The sequence below is a fragment of the Pongo pygmaeus genome, chromosome 18, assembly GCF_028885625.2.
Source record: "Pongo pygmaeus isolate AG05252 chromosome 18, NHGRI_mPonPyg2-v2.0_pri, whole genome shotgun sequence".
Lineage (NCBI taxonomy): Eukaryota > Metazoa > Chordata > Mammalia > Primates > Hominidae > Pongo > Pongo pygmaeus.
In genome coordinates this window covers 22,646,509-22,671,175 of record NC_072391.2, presented here as the reverse complement: position 1 = coordinate 22,671,175, position 24,667 = coordinate 22,646,509, and the positions used below count along the sequence as shown (strand labels likewise).

General features: G+C 41.3%; 1 protein-coding gene across 1 annotated transcript in view; it reads left to right on the top strand.

The window, feature by feature from the left end:
• LOC129015436 (acyl-coenzyme A synthetase ACSM1, mitochondrial-like) overlaps positions 1 to 24,667 on the top strand; it is a 62,158-nt gene that overhangs the window by 2,040 nt on the left and 35,451 nt on the right. The window contains 4 exon segments of the mRNA XM_063654573.1: positions 523 to 673; positions 7,000 to 7,242; positions 12,879 to 13,089; positions 15,826 to 16,033. Of these exon segments, the coding sequence (XP_063510643.1) occupies positions 523 to 673; positions 7,000 to 7,242; positions 12,879 to 13,089; positions 15,826 to 16,033 (813 nt within the window).

The following is a 24,667-nucleotide window of genomic DNA, read 5'->3' as shown; positions in this document are numbered from 1 at the left end:
GGTTAGCCACAGAGAACTAGTGAAAATGCACCATTGGATCTAGTTCATTCACACCCCTAGCCATGCCACAGGAATTGGAGGTGACTTCGTATACATGGTTTGTTTTTCTTTTTTTTTTTTTGAGACGGAGTCTCTGTCTCCCAGGCTGGAGTGCAGTGGCATGATCTCGGCTCACTGCAAGCTCCGCCTCCCGGGTTCAGGCCATTCTCCCGCCTCAGCCTCCCGAGTAGCTGGGACTACAGGGGCCCACCACCACACCCGGCTAATTTTTTGTATTTTTAGTAGAGACGTGGTTTCACCGTGTTAGCAAGGATGGTCTCCATCTCCTGACCTTGTGATCTGCCCGCCTCGGCCTCCCAAAGTGCTGGGATTACAGGCATGAGCCACCACGCCCAGCCCACATGGTTTGTTTTCTAACTGATTATCTCTCCGTTGAGGCCTGTAATTGTTTCTGTCCTATTTTACCTGAGCATGTCCTCCCCCTACTGAATAACCCAATTCCTAACAAGTTCTCTGTTCAAGGTCCCCCTCCGCTGTGGCCAGAAGCCAAGTTCTGCTAGGTGCACAATCCTGCGGATCACCTGATCAGAGAAGTGAACCTACAAAAGAGAGCTCAACCTCCTTTTCCATACCTACATGGGACCTAGCTCAGCTGTGTCCTAAACAGTACCAGGTAAGACAGAGGTGAAGGACAGCTTCTGTCCCTCTCTCTCTCTCTCTCTCTCTCTGTGTGTATCTGTGTAATCCAATTTTAAGTTCTGGCAATGCTACTTAGAAGTTGAGTGGCCTTGGGCAAGTCACTTAACTTCTTGGCACTTCATTTTAAAGGCAAAATGACAATGGTGATATTGCGTGAGAGGAATAAATGGGAACGTACATGTAATATGTTTAGCACAGTGGCTGTCATGTAAATGGGGACTGGTTTAGTGTCAGGAAGCTCTGAATGTGGTGAGCCGTGGGAGACAGGCACAAAGTCAGAGATGAATGTTTGAAGGAAATCTTTTCTATCTATGTAGAAGTTGGCTCACTTTCTATAAAGTGAATGCCTTCTGAAAAAATTATCCAAGCATAGTAATACATGCCTGTGGTCCCAGGTACTTGAAAGGCTGAGGCAGGAGGATGACTGTAGCCCAGGAGATCGAGGCTGCAGTGAGCTATGATCACACCACTGCACTCCAGTCTAGGTGACAGTTTCAAAAAAAATGGTTAACATCTAATCGGGAGGGGGTTGGCTTCAGAATTTGCTGGGAGTTAAAAGGTACCTCAACATTTATTGAGTCCTTACCGTACACTTCATTCAGTGCCGGCAAGTAAATTATCACACTAATCCTTATGGGAAGCTGGGAAGAAGGTATTACTACTGTGCCCTTAAGTTCAGAGACATGAACAGTACCAAAGACCCAGCTGGTAGACAACAGAGACAAATGTCTAGCCCTAGCTCTGTAACTCTGGGATACCCTATAACACAGTAAGTATGTTGCTTCATTAAATAGCTTTATCAGTCCCAAGTCTTGTGAAGTCAATTCTTAGTTGCAGGAGCTGTTCAAGGCACTATGTATCTGGGAATACAGTGGGGAGCCCAGCTGCCTCTCAAAGCCACGATGTCAAATTGCTTTCAGAATGCACTTTAAGCAGTTCAGAAAATTGTTCTTTAAAATGATTTCATAGGATGTGCTTTAATGATATGCTCTAACAGGGTAGGAACTCTTTCAGTTTAATTAATCTCCAATAGTATCTAAAACTGTACAAGATATGTCTATAGTAAATATTTGAGAAAGAAAAAATACATTTTTCTATAACTCAGATAATTTCTGGGCACACTGGCTTTTCTCTCTCTGACTTTCATCACTCAGTTTTCTGAATTATGATGAAGAAGTGAAGAATCTAACATTTTGTTGAGTACTTACTATGTCAAGCACGGTGAGAAATAGACAAACTAAGCTTTGTGAAGTCAAATCTGAAGACAGATGTGGATGGAAATAGAGATAAAGATAGAGATAGAGACAGAGATAGAGCTAGAGACAGAAATAGTGATAGAGATAGAGACATGCATCACTTAACAACCAAGATACATCTGAGAAATGCATTGTTAGGTGATTTTGTTATTATGGGAACTCATAGAGTGTACTTACACAAACCCACAGAGCATAGTCTTCTACACATATAGGGGATATGCTATAGCCCATTGCTTCTAGGCTACAAACCTGTGTAGCCTGTTGCTGTATTAAATACTGTAGGCAATCGTGACATGGTGGTAAGTACTTGTGTATTGAAACATAGAAAAAGTACAGTAGAAATATGTCACTATAATTGTATGGGCCACTCTATATATGTGGTCCATCACTGACAATGACATCATATTGTGGCACATGACTACAGTGTAGATGTGTTATTGTTATAGACATTAATATTAATGTATAGATACACACAGATAGTGATGTAGGTATCAATGTAAATATTGGTATATAGATACAGAAATAGATTTAGAAATGAAGCTTAACATACATACAGAGATAGAGATAGACATAGACATATAAATATCTCTGATTTTCAGTCCTCAACACTTGGAGATCAGGTTCTTGTATATCTAGACAGATAGATAGATAGGTAGATAGATAGATAGATAGATGATAGATAGGTAATAGATAGATAGATAGATAGATAGATAGATAGATAGATAGATAATCAGTGAAAAAGCTGGACGTAGCCCAGTCCTGTGGTGTCTATGTTCAGATATTCATCCCCATTCCTTCTCTTTAGACCTTAACTCCAAAAGTTAAGGAAATTTTTTTTCATCTGGCTTAACTACTCTGTAAGAGCTTCCTTATAAAGTGTGTTAACTAGCAGCAGCCTTATTTCTAAAATACTTGCCTGTGCTGAATGCTTTTTGCAGGATATCATGCATTTTGCAGGATATCATGCATTTATCACCATGGCTTCAGGTAGTAGGTGCTGCCAATATGCCTATGTTTTTATAGGGAGGTTAAATAAATTACCCCAAGTCATGTGGGTGGGAAATGAAAGTGCTGGAATTTGAGCCCTTGTTGTTTGATCTCTAGGGCCATGCTGTTTCAGCTACCACAGTTCTCTGCAGCTGGACACTGTGTTTGGCCCTCTCATGTGATGAAGATTAAATTAGAATCACAAACACATTTGTGAGACGATGCCAAAGTCATTTCTTCTTCATTTGATCAAGAGGAGTACATTGGTTTGCTAGGGCTGCCATGCAAATGACTAATGACCGAGTGATTTAAACAACAGAAGTTGATTTTCTCAAAGTTCTGAAGGCTGGAGGTCCAAGATCAGGGTGGTTTTCTCTGAGGTCTTTTTCCTTGGCTATCTTCATATTCACATGGTCTCCCTGTGTGTGTGTCTGTGTCCTAATCTCGTCTTTTTATAAGGACACCAATCATTGGATTAGGGCCCACCCTAATAACTCATTTTAACTTAATTACATTTTTAAAGACCCCATCTCCAAATACAGTGGTGTTCTGAAGTATTGGGGTTAGAACTTCACCACATACATTCATGGGGGACACAGTTCAAACCATGATAACTGGTTAATGGATTTCCTCACTGTATCTCTCCCTTTTGTTTTGGTCTTTAGTCACTTAGTAAGGGGTCGTTTGAACTGTCTTCAGGAAAAACAGTGAGTTTGTATTTTAAGGAAGACTCTGAGGTCAAATGGACACCTGCATAGAAAATTCGCAACTGAGTTTGATATTCTCACCCAAACTAAGCTCATGCCTGTGGAAGGAGGTGTGTGTTGGAAAATGTAGCAGAGATGATGGGCTTCTAGAACCAACTTGGCTATAGTATTGTTTGAAATGTTTGTTCCTTGGTGCCGTAAAGAAATAGGACTTGAACATAAATTTAATTTACTCAGCAAGGCCATTTTTACTTCCTGCAGAAAGGGTACGCTTGCCAGCAGTTTTGACAGGAGAGTACACGGAACAAAGGAGACAGGGTCATTTATAACCTGACGCATCCACCCTACTGCTGTGTCCGGTTTCCACTGGCTGGAATGGGACCTCACATTCTGTATTTGTCCCGATTGGCTAGCAACTTAGAACTTTTTTAAAGAGGCAAAGGTAGAGGAGAACAAAGGAAAGAGGAAGTAACTTGTGAAATGCTGAGAAAGATTAAAACACTTTTAAATAAACAAGAGGAACAGGCTATGGCCTAATGCTTGCATGGACCAGTATAAGAATGCCAGGGCAAATATTTAGGCTAAATTGTGAGAGGTAAGAACATAAAGTACATTGATTTCTTTATTACAGCTAGCAGATATTTAAGAATCTTAGCACAGGACTTTGAATAAATTTTGCTTTTAAGAGAAGTTACTATTTATTCCTAATTAGATGGGGAGGAAAGTCTTTGAAGAGGAACCTCTATTTTACTTTTTACAATATTAAAATTGCATCATGACTTTGGGGAAATTCCTGCCTCTCCTGGGATGTTGGCCTAGATTAGAGATTTTAAGCTCAAATATACACAGGGGCTGGACAGCTACAATAAGTGGAGAAGCAGGCAGGAGGGACAAAATAAAGTGGTAGGGACTGCATCAAACTGGAGAACATTTCATTTAAATAAAGCAGACAATTGTCAGCTCCAGCCACTTGACAACAAGTTGAAATAAAGAACCAGCATCACTGGCCATTACTAGTTCTATTGTCTATTATATGGGTCTGTTGTCAGCCAGTATTTTATCATTGTTGAAAGTGAGCAAGAGGGAACTTAAATGTTCATGATGATGAAGTGCTTCAATCTCAAAGCTGTTTGAGAAATAGCTTTCTTCAGTCAACATTTACATGGAAAGATAGGTTCCAGCTTAAGCCATTTTTTCCAATCAAACTTCAAGAAGGATCCTAATAAAGGAGGTTCCTGCTGTCATGTTGGCAGCATATTTCAGGATCTGAAGGGGCAACGAGGTTTAATTTTATGTGTCAACTCTGATGCATTGGTATCAGCTGTCCTGAATGCTACTCTAGGGAAGAACTCAATGCCACATCCCAGTCCATTGGAAAGTGCAGTGATATTAGCAGTGAGGACTAAGCTCTGATTTTTTTTTTTTTTTTTTGAGATGGAATTTTGCTCTGTTGCCCAGGCTGGAGTGCAGTGGCATGATCTCGGCTCACTGCAACCTCCGACTCCCAGGTTCAAGTGATTCTCCTGCCTTGGCCTCCCCAGTAGCTGGGACTACAGGTGCGCACCACCATGCCCGGCTAATTTTTTGTATTTTTAGTACAGACAGGGTTTCACCATGTTAGCCAGGATGGTCTCAAACTCCTGACCTCGTGATCCACCTACCTCAGCCTCCCAAAGGGCTGGGATTATAGGCATGAGCCACCGTGCCTGGCCTAAGCTCTGATTTTTTATCTTGCCAAAATTCCTATCTAAGGGGCTTAGGGAGTCATGCCCTACAAATCATAAATTCTCATCAGATGGGTTTTATTTAACCCTGTATGTCATGACTGACTTTCCAATCTGACTCTGGCATAACAAGAAGAAAATCAAAATGTTTTACCCCAAAATATGTATCCTTGCAATACCTTGAAATGGCCCTGCAAAGTCTCTTGTAGGAAAAATCCACATTCTATAGAGAACCCCATTTCCTCTTTGTTTTCTTTCCTTACTTCCCAGATCCAGGAAACAATCAACTAAGAGCCACATACCCTTTTAGTTCTGATAAGACATATTTTACAACCTGCTGTCTCTCTGAAGTCTGGTATCTGAGAGACCAGTGCACAATAAAACTTGTTCTCCACAAACCTTTACCTTAACCTGAACATTCCTTGCCATTAATCCCAGGTCTTCAAATAAACTCACCCAATTTTCAGCCACAAAATATTTACATTTACCTATAGCCTGGAAGCTCCCACTTTAGGTTGTCCCACCTTTCTGAACCAAGCCAACATAGTTCTTAAATGTATTTAATTAATGTCTCATGCCTTCCTAAAGTATATAAAACCAAGCTGTACCCCAACCACCTTGGCCACATAGTCTCAGGATCTCCTGAGGGCTGTGTCATGGGCCAGGTTCACTCATATTTGGCTCAGAATAAATCTTTTCAAATATTTTACAGAGTTTAACTCTTTTTGTCAACAGCAGCATCTGCTCAGAGGATGATGGTGTATATTTTTCAGTATCTTTATAGTCTCAAGTGACAGAAACCCAGTCTCAGGCAAAGGAGAAACTTTTGGCTTACAGAATCCAGAGAATATTAACAAGACAGGGGCAGAGATGCAGAGGAACAATTTGAACCAGGGACTTGAATGACTGCATGATTCTTACTCCACCTCATCTCATTGTTTCTGCACATCAGTTTTATTCTCTCCTGTAGGGGGACTGTCTCCACGTGATAGGAATCATAACCACAAACAACACACAAAATGTGCATTCCACCAGAGGGAGACAGCCTGATATATTTAAATCTGTTTAGAATCACACACACACACACACACACACACACACTCACACACACACATTGGAGAGGTATTATGATTGGCCCAGCTTAGGTTACAAAGCCATGAGAAATGACTGCTCAACCCTGGACCAATCAACTTTAGTCATGGGATGGGATCATATAAAGACATCACAGCTTCCATGGCAACAACATGATTTGGCTTGGCAGAAAGGGAGGTTTCTAAAGTAAAGACACCATAAGGTACAGAACTTTCCAAAAGGCGAGTTGCTCTACCACAAAAGGGATGACCATATGGCTTCCATCCTGGGCTGACATCTTAGCAGGTTGAAGAAGAAGATCCCTAGGAACGTGTACCAAACCCATAATAGTAGCTATAGAATCTCCCCAGCATTTTCTGCCATGTGGTTCCTCATCTGGGAAGATAAATCCCCACCAAAATCAATCAGTTGTGCCTTCCAAATTCTGGTGACCTGAAACAAAGCTATAACTCTAGCAATTAACCAAAAACATGCATCCGATTTAGGGAGAAAGTTTTGGATACACAACCAATCTATTAGCCATCTCTTCCCAAGGCAGGTGGTGACTTGAGAACTCTGTGCCCAGTTTCTGAGGACTGTTTCACCATGCAGTGGCTGATGAGGTTCCGGACCCTCTGGGGCATCCACAAATCCTTCCACAACATCCACCCTGCCCCTTCGCAGCTGCGCTGCCGGTCTTTATCAGAAGTTGGAGCTCCAAGATGGAATGACTATGAAGTACTGGAGGAATTTAACTTTGCAAGTTATGTACTGGACTACTGGGCTCAAATGGAGAAGGTAAGAGATCTGCCGTGATGGCGATGTAAGAACAAGGGTGGCCTCACTTTCCTTATCTTGCTCCTACTAGGCTGAAAGGTACAGAACCAAAATTACTTCTGCCTCAACTTATCAGTGTTGTGGAAAAAGCTTATATTTCAAGGTTCTATTCCCAGCCTGGCCATTTCCTTACTTCATTGAGCCTCAGTGGTTTCATCTATGAAATGAGGAATTAACTCCTTTAAAAACAAGAAAATAGGTAAATGTATCTTTTATTCAATCAGGTACTATAATTGTGACCAGGTGCAAAGTTCTAATCACAAGGTCAGCAAATTCATATTAGTCTGAGTTCTCATCTTCAGTGAATGGGACAATGTGTCTTAACTGATATTCATGTCATCAAACTTGGGCTTGACTTGAGACTGCACCCAGAGGAGGGGATAGACCACCTGAATGTGCACGAGTGTCGGACACATTTACCTATGTTAGGCCATCCATCTTCCCATGAGGATGGCAAGTCTAATTAGATTCCTCCTTGTTAACTACCTACTTGACTGTGGCTTTAAGGTATGTCCAGAAAAACCAAGCCCTGTGTCTTCCAGAGGTTATGTGTTTCTGCAGAAAACCCCAAGTGCTTGGTTAGTCTTCTCACAAGACACAGACCAAGAGAGAAGCAGTAGTGACATTAGGAGTCAGGTAGACAATGGATGGTATTTACAGCCACTAACTCCCAGCTGCCAATATGGTAGTGTAAAAAGTCACCCAGCACTGTCTTTGTACAGAAGAGAGAATCCCCCCAAAAAGGAATTGGAGAGTTAATATAATTTTTAAGTGTTCCATGAACATGTATTCATGTATTACTATCCAAAACCTACATGCCTTTATGGCATCTTCCTCCCCACCACCTTCTTTTTCTTTTCTCTGAATTTGCATAGTAACCTCAAGAAAAATAAAACCCTCAGTTACAGAGAGCATTTTTATGTGCCTTGGCAATCACCTTGCATTTAATCATCTAATTAGATGTGTACTGTTATTGTCTCTATTTCCTTGATGAAGAAACTGAGGTTCTAAGGATTTAACGAATATACTGAAATCACATGTCTAATAAGTGGGAGAGCAGGGTTTGGGTCCAGGCTGTCTGATTTCACAATCCATTGTTTAACCTAGTCTCCCAGTCTGATGATGCCAAAATATCTCTGCCTTAAGAGTATAAATTCATTTTTTTCATTGCCCAGACTGGAAATCTGGTTGAGAATTTTTGAAACATGAGATGGGTTGAAGAGGAAGGAAGTAAAAGGAGGAGGTGAATGGGTGAACATTACTATATATATTTGAATAATATAAATACAATTTTGCTTTTCAAAATTAATATTAAGGTAAGAGCATTTTATTATAAAAACAATTCTAAAAGTTTTTCATTGATTTTATCATATTCAATCACATAGAAGTAGCTTAATTTTTGCAGACAGCATGTAGTTGGATTTTATTTTTTTATCCATTCTGCCAATCTATGTCTTTTGACTGGGGAGTTTGGTCCACTTACATTTAAAGTAACTACTGATAGACAAGGATTTACTATTGCCATTTTGGTAATTGTTTTCTTGATGTCTTATAGCTTTTTTGTCTCTCATTTCCTCTCTTACTGACATCCTTTGTGTTTAGTTGAGTTTTTGTAGTGATACACTTTGATTTTCCTCTCATTTCCTTTTGTGTATATTCAATAAATATTTGCCTTGTGGTTACCATCGGGATTAAATATGATATCTTGTAGTTCTAGCAATCTATTTAGTACTGATAACAACTTAACTTTAATCACATACAAAAACCCTACTCCCATGACATTATAAGGCCAATAATGAAAATTAAATGTAAAAATCCTTCTCCTTTACAGTTCTATCCCAGCCAGCCCCTCCGCACACTTTATGTTATTGATGTCATCAATAACATTTTTGTATTTTGCTTAATTAACATTTATTTAACATATATAATAAATATATGTTATATTATATGTTAATATGTAATATATATTAACATATATTAAATATATGTTAATATATAATATATAAACATATATTAAATATGTTACTAAATTAACATATTTATAATTATTTTTATTATTTATTTTTAAAATACTGTAACAAATAACAAGTGGAGTTACAAACCAAATTTATAATATTGATTTTTATATTTGTCCATGAATTTATATTTACAAGAGAACTTTACATTTTCATATTTGAGTTCCTCTCCAACATTCTTTTATTTCACCTTGAGGATTTCCTTTAGCATTTCTTGTAGGGACAAGTCTAGTGATAGTGAACTTTGACTTTTGTTTATCTGGGAATACTCTAATTTCCCCTTCACTTCTGAAGAATCTTTCTGGATGTAACATACTTGGTTGGCTTTTTTTTTCTTTAAGCACTTTAAATATATCATCCACTTCTTTCTGGCCTCAAGGTTTCTACTGAGAAATCCACTGATAATCTTATTGAGAATCTCTTGTACATGAGTTGCTTTTCTCTTGCTGATTTCAGTTTAATTATAATGTGTCTTGATATTGGTCTTCCTTGGATTTATTCTACTTGAGGTTTATTGAGCTTCTAATATTTGTATTACCATGCATTGTCTCAAATTTGGGGATCATGGAGCCATTATTTCTTCCAATAACCTCTATGCCCATTTCTTTCTCTTTCATTTTCTAGAATGCCCAAAATGTGTATATTGGTTGGCTTGATAGTGTCCTATAATTCCCTCAAACTCTGTTTATTTTTCTTCCTTCTTTTTAACTTTTTCTTCTCAGATTCAGTAATTTCAAATGACCTGTCTACGTTTATGGATTTTTTCTTCTACTTATTTGAATCTGCCATTGAACCCCTAGTGAATTTTCAATTTAGTTACTATGTTTATTTAGTTACTATATTTTTCAGCTCCAAATATTGTTTGGTTCTTTTTTTTTTTTTTTTTTTTTTTTGAGACAGAGTTTTGCTCAGTCTCCCAGGCTGGAGCACAGTGGCACTATCTCAGCTCACTGCAATCTCCACCTCCCGGGTTCAAGCAATTCTCCTGCCTCAGCCTCCTGAGTAACTGGGATTACAGGTGCGTGCCACCACACCTGGCTTATTTTTTGTACTTTTAGTAGAGATGGGGTTTGGCCGTGTTCGCCAGGCTGGTCTCAAACTCCTGACCTCAAGTGATCCGCTAGCCTCGGCCTCCCAAAGTGCTGGGATTACAGGCGTGAACCACCGCACCTGGCCTGGTTCTTTTTTACTATATAATTTCTATCTTTTTGTTGGTATTGTTATTTTGTTCATATATAGTTTTTCTAATTTCCTTTAGGTGTGGATCTGTGTTTTCCTTTAGCTCTTTGAGCATATTTAAGACAATTGTTTTAAAATCTTTGCCTAGTAGCTGAGTCCTGTGTTTATTTAGGGTTTGTTTCTGGAGATTTATTTTGCTTCCTTGAATGAGCCGTGTTTTCCTGCTCCTTTGTGTGCCTTATGTTTTTATGTTGAAAGTTAGGCATTTGAAAAAAAGCAGCCCCCTCTCTCAGTCTTGAAGACCAGCTGCATGCAGGGGTAGACCTTCACTAATCTTCGTAGTGTGAAGGCTTTAGGCCTTCTCAGGCCTTTTCTAGCATTTATCTTTCCTTGGCCTCTGTGTGTGCATCCCGCCCCACCTCACTAATTTTCCCATATAAATGGCTGTTTTAATTTCTTAATTTCCCTAAAAGTCTCTTCCTTGCTTCTCTTCAGGGTCTTACATGTTTTATTGTATTTCTCTTTCCATAGTTTCTGGCCCCTACATGCCTGCAGGTCTGATGTTTTCGCACAGCCTGTCACCCGCCACTGCTTTCAGTGACCTCCAACATCATATTCAAATTATGCCATGGTTTCTATCTGACCTGCAAGTCAGGCAAGACAGAAGCCAGTCCCTCCGCAACCCTTGGACAAGCCAGAACATTGTAAACAAGTTTCACTCCTTTCCTTCAGTCCTGAGAGAAGAGCTGGGAGTTGGGTGGCTTCCTCTTGACTGCAGTGCACCCCACCAGAAAGAGATGGGGGCAATGGTGACCAAAAAAAAAAAAAAAAAAAAAAAATCACAAAATTTTCTACCAGTATGAATATGGCTTTTTCATTTTTTTCCTTTTTAAATTTTTAATCATACATATTTAAGGTGTACAACATGATGTCTTATTGTACATATGCTACTGCAGTCATACCAATTAACATGTTAATCACTTTCCATAGTTAACCTTTTTTTTTTTTTTTCTTTTTTGAGACAGGGTCTCATTCTGTCTCCCAGGCTGGAATGCAGTGGCACAATCACTGTAGCCTCAAACTGGGCTCAGGCTATCCTCCTGCCTCAGCCTCCCAAGTAGCTGGGACCACAGGTGTGTGCCACCTCGTCTGGCTCTATAGTTAGCTTTTATTTATTTATTTTTATTTTACTTTAAGTTCCGGGATACAAGTGCAGAACATGTAGGTTTGTTATATAGGTATATGCGTGTCATGGTGGTTTTCTGCACCTATCAACTGGTCATCTAGGTTTTAAGCCCCACATGCATTAGCTATTTGTCCTAATGCTCTCGAGCGTCCCATGGCCCCTGACCCTCCAGACTGGCCCCAGTGTGTGTTGTTCCCCTCCCTGTGTAAGTGGGAGTTGAGTATGGCTTTTTCATGACTGCGGGCATTTGTTTGGTTTTCTGCAGATCCTTGGCTGGTTTCTAGACCCCCCATGGAGCTATTTAATCCATCTGTTGTTTCTGTAGGTAGAATCTTGCTGTTTCTATGAGGCAAAAAAGGGCCTGGAGCTTCCTAGTCTGCTTTGTTACTGCCCTCACCTCTAAGAGTAACTTAATTAAAAATTTTTTTTTTTCAAAAATTTAGCAATTAAGTAAGCTTCTTTTGTTTTGTTTTATTGTGATAATAATAATATTTATTGAGCATTTACTATGTGACAGGCACTCTTACATGCTTTATTTAAATAACTTATTTAAACTTTGCTACTTTCTAGGTAATAATTATTGTCAGCATTTTATTGAGGAGAAACTAAGGCACAGAGAGGAATGCACAGTCCAAATGGAATTAAGGCAGGCATGTGGTGGAATGGAGTTTTAAATCTTCAATAGGAACCATAAAGGCTGTTTATGGTCTTATGTGGCTTGAGGCAGGGTGGGTACAGTAGGCCAGAAGTCCCACTCCACCACCAAACCTCTCCTGATGCTATAATTTTTTTTTTTTTTTTGAGACGGAGTCTCACTGTGTCGTCCAGGCTGGAGTGCAATGGTGCAATCTTGGCTCACTGCAACCTCTGCCTCCTGGGTTCAAGCAATTCTCCTACCTCAGCCTCCTGAGTAGCTGAGATTACAAGCATGCACCACCATGCCCAGCTAATTTTTAAATTTTTAGTAGAGACAGGGTTTCTCCATGTTGGTCAGGCTGGTCTCGAACTCCTGACCTCATGATCCACCTGCTTCTGCCTCCTAAAGTACTGGAATTACAAGCATGAGCCACTGCATCCAGCTGTATAAATGTTTTAAAATGGGATCTCAGTCCTTAAGCTGTGTTCGCATTGAAACGTGACTATGGCTGTGGATTAGTTTAATTAGTGCCCTTTTTCTTTGAAGCAGAAAATAACACATAATGTATGGTCTTGACCAGGAGGGCAAGAGAGGTCCAAATCCAGCCTTTTGGTGGGTGAATGGCCAAGGGGATGAAGTAAAGTGGAGCTTCAGAGAGATGGGAGACCTAACCCGCCGCGTAGCCAGTGTCTTCACACAGACCTGTGGCCTGCAGCAGGGAGACCATCTGGCCTTGATTCTGCCTCGAGTGCCTGAGTGGTGGCTGGTGGCTGTGGGCTGCATGCGAACAGGTCAGTGATGCAAGAGGGACCTGGTGGACCTCGGGGCTGTTCTAGAACCAATGGGTCCTGAGATATTAGGTGCTGTGCACCCAGCCTGGCACTGACACAGCTTTGAAGCCCTTGCCCCAGTTTCTGTGCTGGGACCACAAAGCAAGGCTTCCTGCCCTCTGGGAATTAACAGTTTAATTAGAGACAAAACAATTTCTCTTCTCTGTACCTCCTTTCTTCTTCACTGTCTTTGTCTTTCTCATACTCCCTCACAAATTCTCTTATTCTTTATTATTCTCTCCCTCACACTCTCACATTTATACACTCTCAAGTGCAGTGCCAAACTTTCTCTCATACACACACAAACACACATACACTTTCTCTTACACAGCCTCAGAGAGTCTTACTTTTTTAAAGATTCATCAATTGCTAACATTTTTCCATATTTGAGCACTCTCTCCCTCTCTCTTTCTCTCCCTTTCTTACTGAATTATTTAAGAATCACTTGTGGGCATTGTGACACCTATGAACACCAGGTAAACACTCATAAACAAAAAAGCAGGCATCTGATAAAATCCAAAATATTCCACAGCCTTTTCGGCATGACAGTGACATTTTTGAAGAATACAAGTTGTATTTTAGAATATACCTCCAAATTTGTATTTCTGACTCTTTCTTTGTGATTATATTCAGATTAGACACGTTAGGCAGGAGAATTACAAGGACAAAGTTGTGTCTTCCTCTGTGCATCACATCAGGGGGTATATTCTGAAGTCAGTTTGTTCCCTCTTCAGTTATACTGTTTCATCACTTGAGTAAGGTGGTTTTCACAGAAAACCTTTATCCTTTACAAAGGCACAATTTTTCCTTGTAATTAATAAATAATTCATTGTGTGATCCTTAAGCGATTGTGTGAATATTCCTATTCCCTAACACTCTTTCACATTATGGTTTGAGTACCTAGTGATGATTCTTTACTGAATTGAATATTACCATGTTGGTTTTACATGGAAATTTTCTATTTCTGTCAGTTTCTTTATATTTATTAGTTAGGATTCTTATGTAGAGATTTCCCTTCCCCTTTTAATGACTTTTTTGTCTATATAAATTAGAATCTGTGACTTACAAATTCTTTTTTGAATCACTTCTCTCATTTTATCATGTGTACAGCACTCTGCCATACTCTTGATCATATTTTCTCTCTCCATCTCATATTCTCTCACAAATAAAATAGATGATTCATTCAGCCAGATCATGTGAAATCAAGAAGTAATAAAACTGGTGGAAGGACTATAGAGATGAAAAGCCATGTCCTCTGTAGACCTATAAGATGGTCCATGGGAAATCTAAGACCTGGCCAGGTGTGGTGGCTTAGGCCTATAATCCCAGCACTTTGGGAGGCCGAGGTGGGTGGATCACGAGGTCAGGAGATCAAGACCATCCTGGCCAACATGGTGAAACCCCATCTCTACTAAAATACAAAAAAAAAAAAAAAGAAAGAGAGAGAGAAATAAATAAAGAAAGAAAGAAAGAAAGAAAGAAAGAATTAGCTGGGCATGGTGGCAAGTACTCTGTCAAAAAAAAAAAAAAAAAAAAAGACTTGAGCTGAGCCCTCTGGGATAAGAAGAATTAAAAAGGATTAGAAACAAAGGATGGGCATTCCAAGAATGGGGTGAGGCATGGCCATTTTGAAATAGAAAATAAGTCGTGGGAGAGAAAGATGGAAAGAAAGCAGCATCTTCAAAGTCAGGATGAGAATTGTGTTTTCCTGGAGAGAGGGCACAGGTGTTAGTGCAGAGAAGAAATGTAGAGAGGCCAGGCACGGTGGCTCACAGCTGTAATCCCAGCACTTTGGGAGGATAAGGCAGACAGAACACTTGTGGTCAGAAGTCCAAGAGCATCCTGGTCAACCTGGTGAAACCCCATCTCTACTAAAAATAAAAAAAAAAAAATTAGCTGGGCATGGTTGTGGACACCTATAATCCCAGCTACTGGAGAGGCTGAGACAGGAGAATTGCTTGAACCCAGGAGGCTTAGGTTGCAGTGAGTTGAGATCACACCACTGCACTCCAGCCTGGGTGACAGGGGGAGACTCCATCTGAAAAAAAAAAAAAGAAATTCAGAGGAAAAAAAGTCAATGTTTATGGAACTAAGCAAATAATAATATGGAAGATGGGTAGCAGGAAGATTCAAAACTGGTGGGGGGATGAGAATCCAGAAGGAAACACGAAGGCTTGAGCTCACTGTTGGCAATGGAGGTAGAAGGGAATGCAAAAAACTCAAAGGACAATGTGGTGAAATACAGAATGAAGGAAAGAGGGGACATTCAAGATGACATCCGAGGAATGACAGAAAGGGGAATAAGAAGGGAAAGATGGGAGAGAGATGCAGCTATTCTTGATGTCAGAGACACTGTCCTGTTTACATCTATACTTCCAGATCCTGTGTAAACGTGTGTAAAGCAGTGTCCATCCATTTTTTGGCTAGATCCATTTACAGTAGAAAAGATTAAGGCAGGGCTTTCAAATTTTAATGTGCAAAAGAATCACTTGGACAACTTGTTAAGATGCAGATTCTGATTCTGTAGGTTTGAAACAGGGTGTGAGATTCTGCATCCTGGATAGTGGTGCTGCTGTTGTTCTGTGGCCCATACTTTGCATAACAAGAAGTTAGGGTATTTTGGTGCAGACAAGCCAAGCCTAAAGCCCATGGTTGTGAAAAAGAACCCAAAACAATCAGTTCCTTTCTCATCCCCAGGGATCATCTTCATTCCTGCGACCAACCTGTTGAAGGCCAAAGACATTATCTATTGACTACAGATGTCTAAAGCCAAGGGCATTGTGACCACAGATACCCTTGCCTCAGAGGTGGACTCCATAGCTTCTGAGTGCCCCTCTCTGAAAACCAAGCTCCTGGTGTCTGATCACAGCTGTGAAGGGTGGCTGGACTTCCGATCACTGGTTAAGTGAGTTTCTGGTCTGATGAATACGATCTCTGAGTACAGGTGTTGCGGGATAATTTAGGAATCAGACACCAGTGGGGTTGAGGATATATCTATTATTTAGGTGCACCAGCCCAGTCAGATTAACATCCAAAGGACTGAGCCCTGAACAAAGAGTCAGGTTACCTTTTAAGCATTTTGTGGGGTGAAAGGGGAGATTTATGCAGGGGAAACCATATTACAGAAGTGAGAAACAAAGACAGTTATTCAATTGAGACATGCATTACATCATTTCTTACTTTTCAAGGAAAAACATGTTTTACAACTTGAGTTTATCTGTCTAGTGACCTTGCAGCTGCACAGCTAGAGAAACAGGGTCTTCACAATGCCTGGGAAAGGGTGAGATAAGGCTCACTAGCTACAGACAGAAAAACAGGCAGTGAATTTTTAAAGGACTCCACCTCTTTCTCTTCCTCAGGGGGAATTGGGTTTTCTTACATACAACTGAGTTTTTGTTTACGCATTCTTTAATTTCTTTTAATTCCTCTTCCATTTCTCCCCTTTGTTGCTTTTTATAACAAAGATGTTAATAGAAAGCACCACTATTTTCCACCTCTTCACAGAGCTGAGCTTCTTCTACTGGCAGTGGCTGATATTTCGTTAATGCCATCAACTGCGCAGTAGTGTGTCGAGTTATTACTGCCTCTATAGTTGACTGAATGCTCCTAATAAAGAGGGGTAAAAGGTAAGGGAGGATGAGGCAGATGCCAAGAATAAACAAAAACCCACCAATGAGGGTTTTGAATCCTCCAAAGGTTGAGAACCATCCTCCAGACAAAGAATCCAGGGACCATTTGGACCAAGTCTGAACTGGAACATGGGCCAACTTGTGCATTCTAGCTCTGATTTCCATGACAGCCCGGCCATTATTATCAATTTCTAAGCGACAGTTGGTTAAATTAAATTTTCCACATACTCCTCCTTCTGAGGCTAAGTGATAATCTAAAGCCAGTCTATTTCGATATACAGAATTTCTCATTTGTGTTGCTTGTATTGCCAATAAATCTAGTGCCCTTGACGTTTCATTGGTTATAATTTCAAGATCTGCCTGCAACCTTATGATGCGGTGGAGCATATAGATTGGGGTGTGGTAATCCATGACCCATCTTGCGCCCAGGTAGCTGGCCTATAATATTTAATGATTCTTTCAGGAGGCCATTCATTATCTTTCCAGTCTCCTATGTCCACATCCTTTTTGACATTTGTGTCTATTTTTGTGATTATGCTCTTCTAGTTCTTCTTTTATTTTCATCATCAACTGGATACCATAAGAGTTCCCCTTGCTTTAGAGAAATTAGAAAGAAGGATGGCTTGATTGTTCCTACACACATGCCCCTGTCCATTTAGCTGGCAGTTGCCAATATGCCCATGCTCCACAGATCCAATATAGGCCAGAGGGTGCTTTCCAAGCATTTGGAGCCTCTAGCTGATGCCAAGTGTGGCTTAGGGTAGAGAATGGAGGTAAAGGATTTGGATCTGGTAAGTAGGAGTAATTCTGGGTGCTTCTCCATAGAGTTTTGTTTTTAGTCTCATCATAATACTGTTGCCCTAGGCAGGTTATTTCTCCTACTGCCTCTGTGAAAGCCTTTCCCTGACGGGCGATACAGTACTTTGCAATTATGGAGGTTTTTAACAACCAAGCACTGGCTGAGGCTGTTGGTTCATTGGCAGGGTTAAGCGAAGTGAAGTTATCTTGTGGCATTCATTCCTTTGCCTCCCATGGCCACTGGTCCCCCATATTAGTTCCTCCATGTACATAGCATGAGGAAATTCCTAAGCTGCCAGCTGTGTTTTCAACTAGTTGAGCAAATAAGTTTTTGGTTTGTGGGGGAAGCTCAGGCACTAGCTGATCCAAATGCTTGTAGAATGACTATGGACCCGGAATTGTGGGGTTGGATGCATTTGAGTCCTTTTAGTCTTTTTGACAATTAGTAGTGGAACTCTAAGGCCTGCTCCTAGTCTATCAAGTCATTATAGTGCTATCTGTCCTGTAGACCAGAAAGGTAGCTCTGGCTTTAAGACAGTAAAATTTAAAGGATTGCTTTAAATTTTATTAACACCTTTATTAACACCTTTGTTATATAATATATAATAAAATTTATTAACACCTTTGTTATAAAAAGCAACAAAGAGGGGAAATGTCTTACAATTTGGTTTGGTTGACATACTACTTAGCAGAACACTCCTTCCTGAATATAAGTATTGGAGTTGTGTTAGTGTGGACCACTGAATGCTACAATCTGGGCATCCGATTTGTGGTTCTTTGTACAGATGCTTAGGGCTGCTCCTGCTAAGCCTCTCTTGTGTTAAACCATTGCAGACTGCTTCCGGTTTTTTTTAGGATTATGAACATATGCAGCATAGCAGGCATCAAAGTACAAGGAAATAGGCCCTTTATAGGAGGGAGGGGCTTCTTTGGTTCAAGCTATAACTCTCCTTCTTTTTCTCCCTCTGATTTAATATGTACTTCAAACCAGAATTCATAGGGTAAGAGCTTAGGGTCATAACATGCATATAGCTGATTATTTCCTGGGTCACAGACTGAATAGGTGGTCTGGTTGTATGTGCAGGTTCCTAACTTGGTTCCTGTACTGTAGGTATGGTACAGTAGAGTTTTAACTATGGTATTCCTTACCCGGGTAGTATGAACACAGTGTGGGCATCCTTCTAGAGATTTCTCCCCTTCTAGTATAGGCAGAAATGATAACAACATTAGTGCATGTAATAGAAACATGCTTACACTACTCATGGGCATGGCAAACCTTCCTCTGGGCATAGACATTTGCAGCATTTGCAGTAATAACGTAACAACAGAACAATTATAACTAGGCTTATAAATTTTATCTACATTCATTTATCTAGAGGTGGTCCTCTTAGCTTCGGCTGTGCATAGACTAGTCAGCTTCCAGGATGTGACTAGAGCAGAGCTTGCAAGATCCTCAAGCTTCAGCCGTGCACAGACTGACCAGCCTCCAAAGTGGCCAGAGCAGAGCAGTTGTCCTTCTTACTGGTGGTTGGGATTCACCGTAGGTCTATTCAGGTGGGGCAATCAGGGTCTTGTTGGTTAATCCACTGGTCATCGTCGGGAGTCACTGCTGCCGCTGTTTTCAGCCAGCTATGGTGAATCCAAGGTGTGACACCTGCAACTTTAACAGCAGTAGAAGTAGACATGATTACAATATGAGGCCTATCCTATATGGGTCCTACAGTGGTTGGATTCCATTTTTTAACTTAAACAAAATCCTTAGGTTTGAAAGGGTGTACTGGGTCTGTTAGACTCACAGGCATTTTTCTATACCTAGCCATGCATTTTTGCATGACCATACTTAAAGTCTGCATTTGCCTTCTTAAAGTTAGTTCTTCTAGTTTACAGATGATGGGAGGTGGCTGGCTGAACAAAATCTCACAGGGCGAATACCCAGTTTGCTTGATGGAGGTGCACCTGACTCGGAGGAGGACCATGGGCAAGACCTGATCCTACCTTTGATGAGTTTCTTGACACAATCTCTTCAGCAGCTGTTTGAGTGTCTGGTTCATGCTCTTCACTTTACCTGAGCTCTGCAGCCTGTAGGCTATATGTTATTTCCATTTTATTTTTATTAGTCAAGTGAAGTCCTGAACTATTTCAGCCACAAATGTTGGTCCATTGTGAGATCTTAGAGGCAGTCTACATCTGGGAATAATGTCTTTTAATGACACTTTGGTCACCTCTATTTCCTTCTCTGTCTGGGTGAGGAAGGCCTTGACTTATCCTGAAAAGGTGTAAATGAACACCAACATGTACTGATAGCCCTCCTCTCAGGGTAATTCAGTGAAGTTCATAAGCAGTCTTTCACATGGCATGGCTTCTGTTTCCTGAACTCCTGGGGGCCAAGTAAACCCTTGTCATGGATTGTTCTGAACACAAGTTAAACATTGTTCATTTACAAATGGCTTGAGTAATAGCAGTGAGCCATGGCACATAGAAATGATGCCTTAATAATGTCTTTAGTGCTGGTTTTTTTTTTTAATGTGAGTTCCTTGGTGGAACTGTTTTACAAATCTGGGGGCCACCATTTCAGGTATGGTTAGCCTCCCACTGGAAAATTTTTACTATCCTTATTCAATGTAGTTGTTATTTTTCTGGGCAAAACAAGGCCTTTCATTTGGAGTGTAGCTTGGGATCTACAGGAGGGGAATCTCTGGGAGGAGAGGCATAGCTAAAGCTTCTTCTTTAGAAGGTGGAGTTGTCCTGCTTTGCCTCTTTGTCTCTTTTATTTATTTATTTATTTAAGCCTTTAGTATTCTTCCTTTTTGGTGTTCCTTGCAGTGCATATCTGCCACCTCTTTTAGGGCCTATACAGAATTTAAGAGCTGTAGAATTTTATTCCTTTTACTTTATTTCTTTACTTTCAGCAGTTAAAAGCCTTTCTTTTTTCTTTGTAAATAGCCTCATGAACATGGAAAGTGGCAGAAGCATATTTGGAATCGGTGTAAATATTTGTCTTTCGGTCTTTTGCTAGCCAGAGAGCTCTTGTCAGAGCTATTAGCTCTGCTTTCTAAGCAGAAGTTTCTGTAGGCAAAGACTGCACCTCTACTACTGAGTCCAAAGTCACCACTGCATACCCAGCTCAGCAGATTCCCTTTAGTATGAAACTTCTTCCATCAGTAAAATATTCTATGTCTGGGTCCCCAAGGGGCCTATCTGTCAAATCTCTCTGGCTTGAGAACACTTCATCTATCACGTTTACACAGCAATGAAGGGGGTCTCCTGGCACTGACTTGATGAGGAGCAAGGTAGCCGGGTTTAGGGTATTCACAGTCTCTAGTTTGTTAGCTTATTGAGCCAGTAGGGCAGTGGCAGCTATTGCTTTAAAACAAGGAGGGCAGCCAAGTGCCACAGAATCTAATTGCCTGGATAAGTATGTTACTGGGTGATGCCATGACCTTATGGCTTGAGTTAGAACCTTCATGGCCTCCCTTTCACTTATGGACATACAAGAAGATAAGCTTAGTTAGTTAGCTCTGGCAGTCTTAAAGCTGGGGCCTGAGTCAAGGCTTTTTTTTTTTTTTTTTAATTTCTTTAAAAGCCTTCTCCTGGTTAGCCTCCTAGAGGAGGGGCTCTTTCTTTCCTCCTCTTTGTGGCTTAGCCATAAGCTAGAAATTTGGGATCTAAATGCGGCAGAACCTTGCTGCCCTTAGGAACTCTCTTATTTGACACCAGGTGGTTGGAGTAGGACGTCCACAAACAGACTGCTTTTGTTTACTACTAAGCCATCTTTCCTCTTGGCTTATATAAAAGCTTAAATACTGGACACTTTTAGAGCAGATCTGAGCTTTTTTCTGACACTTTATGTCCTGCCTTTCACAGCAGGTGCAGGGAGTCTTGGGTTTCTCCTGGGTGCAGTAGCCCTTGGCTGGAGGGGTTTTTTTTATACCGTGGCCTTGACCGTTCTCCTTATTATTATTTTTTTTGGCATTTATTCTTCTAGTGTCATTTCCTTTTGCACCGTGCACATTAATCTCTCTCTAGCCTCAGCCAACTTTCAAACTCCTGTCCAGACCAGCCTTTTCCACGACTGTGTTCACGCCCACGTCCATGCCTCCTTGCAAAGCCAGCTTCTCTTCCCATAAGGGCTGCTGCTAGTAAATTAGCCTTTCTTAAGCCTCCGATCAGCTTTCTTCTTTGCCTCCTGAACTCAGTTAATGTACACCTTGGTAGCCACTTTAATAAGCTTAGTTGCATTCATGCCTATGGAGCTTCTAACTTCTGCAATTTATGCCTGATATCTCCTTGGGCCTGCCTTACAAATGCTATATCCACCATGCACTGATTTTCAGCAGCCTTAGGGTTAAACAGAGTGTACAACCAAAATGCCTCACAAAGTCTTCTTTAAGACTGGCTGGTGCTTTTATCTGAACCCTGGAGCACCTCTGAGATTTTTTATATTGGTTTCCTTTTTCTTTTACCATCCTTTAGCCTTTGCAGAAGTGCTTCTTGGCACTTTCGTAGGTGTTGAAGCTGAACTACATCATCTGGGTCCTAGTGGGGGTCCTTTTGTCTTCTTAAGAGGCATAAGCATAACTTGGGCACGACCAGACCTGAGACAGCCTGCCTGACTTTTCCAGCCTTTCACTTTAACTTCCTGGAGCTCTAATTTCTCCTTCTCACGTGAGACTGGGAGCCTGTATCTCTTTGAACTTAACTCCTTAGGGGCAGTTAGCCTTGATAAAGGGAGGTGGATTGGAATGTAGGGAGGAGGGGTCTCTATTCCCTCCTGTGGTTCTTGCAAAACTGGTTTTCTCTTTCCTGAGACTTTTCTTTTGTCTCCGTAGTTGCCGGGGCAGCTGATTTTTACTTTAACTTTTGGCTTTCACTTTTCACTTTTGGTTCTACAAGCCTCTGTGACTTTACCTTTAACTCTGTAGCTGCCAGCGCAGCTGGTTTCTCTGGGTGTGAGCTGCGAACGTTCTACAATAAACTGCTAGGCAGGGCTGCATTCATCTAGCCATGAATCAATATAAAGACTAGGTCTGAATGCCCTGGCTGTCTTCCAGCGCTAGTCACTACCTTAAAACACACAGCCAATTTATCTATAGTGCCATTGGTCAGCCATCCAACACTAAAAGAGGGCTATTCTAATTCACAGTATGTCCTTAACTTTTGAACATCCAGTTTCATCCCATAATCACCTCTAAATCCTCTTTAAAAATTCTTTATCATGCACTCCAAAAGGAGTTGGTTTCGACGCTTTTCCTCCCATTTCCTCCCTTGAGGTGCACTTTCACTCTCAGGTCCACCAGACTGGGTCCTATTACAGGAGTTTCAGATGCTGCTTAGCCAGGAACGTGCCTTTCCCTGTCACAGACTGGTGCAGTTGCGAAGCTCATCCTATCAGCCATATGCAACATCCTAGGTGTGATTTCCCCCACACTTGCCTCAGAGCACACAGCCTGCGCTAAGGGATCTGTGCCTCCCCACATCACTCCCCGAATTGGCCTCTCCTGAGACCATCTCTTTCACACACTTTCACACACCTCCCTTGCCTCAGGACTCCTCATCGGACAAAACAAGCCTCTCTTGTGTCCCGGGTGAGCCTAGTTAGGTTCCCACATTCACACACATACACACACCACTCCTACCCCAGGACTCTTCATCAGACGAAGCGAGCCTCTCTGGTGTCCTGGGTAGGTCCACACACACCCACACACTCCCAGTTGTGGTGGCAAGCCACTCTTACCATCCTGCCAGCAAACTCTTCCTTGCTGCACTTGCCGCTGTATCGGCCCATTTTCTCCACCAGTGAACCACTTTCACTTTGTTAGGGGGACACGAGGTTCATCCAAATTGGCAGGCCACTCCTGCCACCCCCAGCCACTCTGGGTTGGATGAGTGGTTGGTCCCTGGGAGGTGATCAAGCTCCCCTTCATCCCTATGGGATGGGCTTTTCTGCCTTGGGCCCTTTCTCCTTACCGCGGTTCCTGAAGTGCTGGTATCATCCTGCAGCCCCATCTCAGGTTCCGTTGCGCTGCTGGGCCGGGCGCCGGGAGGCAGGGAGAGCCAGTCTCCGTCCAGGTGAAGCTCCCCCATGGCATGCCTTGGATGCCGGGTCTTCCGCAGCCCCAGGGCCCTAGTCCCACAGGCAAAGGAGACAGTAAATCTGTTATCTCCAATCCCCATACGGGCCACCAGAAATGTTTGGGGATAATTTAGGAATCAGAGAGACTGATGGGGTTGAGGAGGATATATGTATTATTTAGGTGCACCAGCCCACCCAGTCAGATTAACATCCAAAGGACTGAGCCCCGAACAAAGAGTCAGGTTACCTTTTAAGCATTTTGGGGGTGGGGAGGGGGGAGGGAGAGATCTGTTCATGGGGAAGCATATTACAGAAGTGAGAAACAAAGATAGTTATTCAATTGAGACATGCATTACATCATTTCTTACTTTTCAAGGAAAAACATGTTTTGCGACTTGGGTTTATCTGTCTAGTGACCTTGCAGCTGCACAGCTAGAGAAACAGGGTCTTCACAATGCCTGGGAAAGGGAGAGATAAGGCTCACTAGCCATAGACAGAGAAACAGGCAGTTAATTTTTAAAGGACTCCACCTCCTTCTCAGGGGCAATTGGGTTTTCTTACATACAACTGAGTTTTTGCTTACACATTCTTTAATTTTTTTAATTCCTGTTCCACAGGTATAAGAATGCCATTCACTCCCAAATGGTGAGAGACAAGCAGCCAGTGGTAGGAAGGTCACTAAGTCAGTTGTCAGAAACCTCACTTATGTCACTGTTCTGCTATGTGACCCTGACCTAGTTCCTTGCTCTCTCTTGATCTCCGTTGCTTTATCTGTAAAATTTCACATTTTTCAGCAAGTCAACCTTCCATGTTCCTCTCATTAAAATATACTCACCCCGGGACTGTGCAAAGGAGATTTGTAAAGTCAGGGGGTTATTGTGTTACATATTCCTTGTAGGTGGGAAACCTAAAGTCTTATTTTTCTATTAAAAATATATGAAGTAGTTGAATGAAAGGTTAAAATGAATTTTTAAGGTAAAAATACTTCAAGAAAAATGGAATTGCCAACTATGGCTTACAGGTAGCTTTGGGAGCAAAC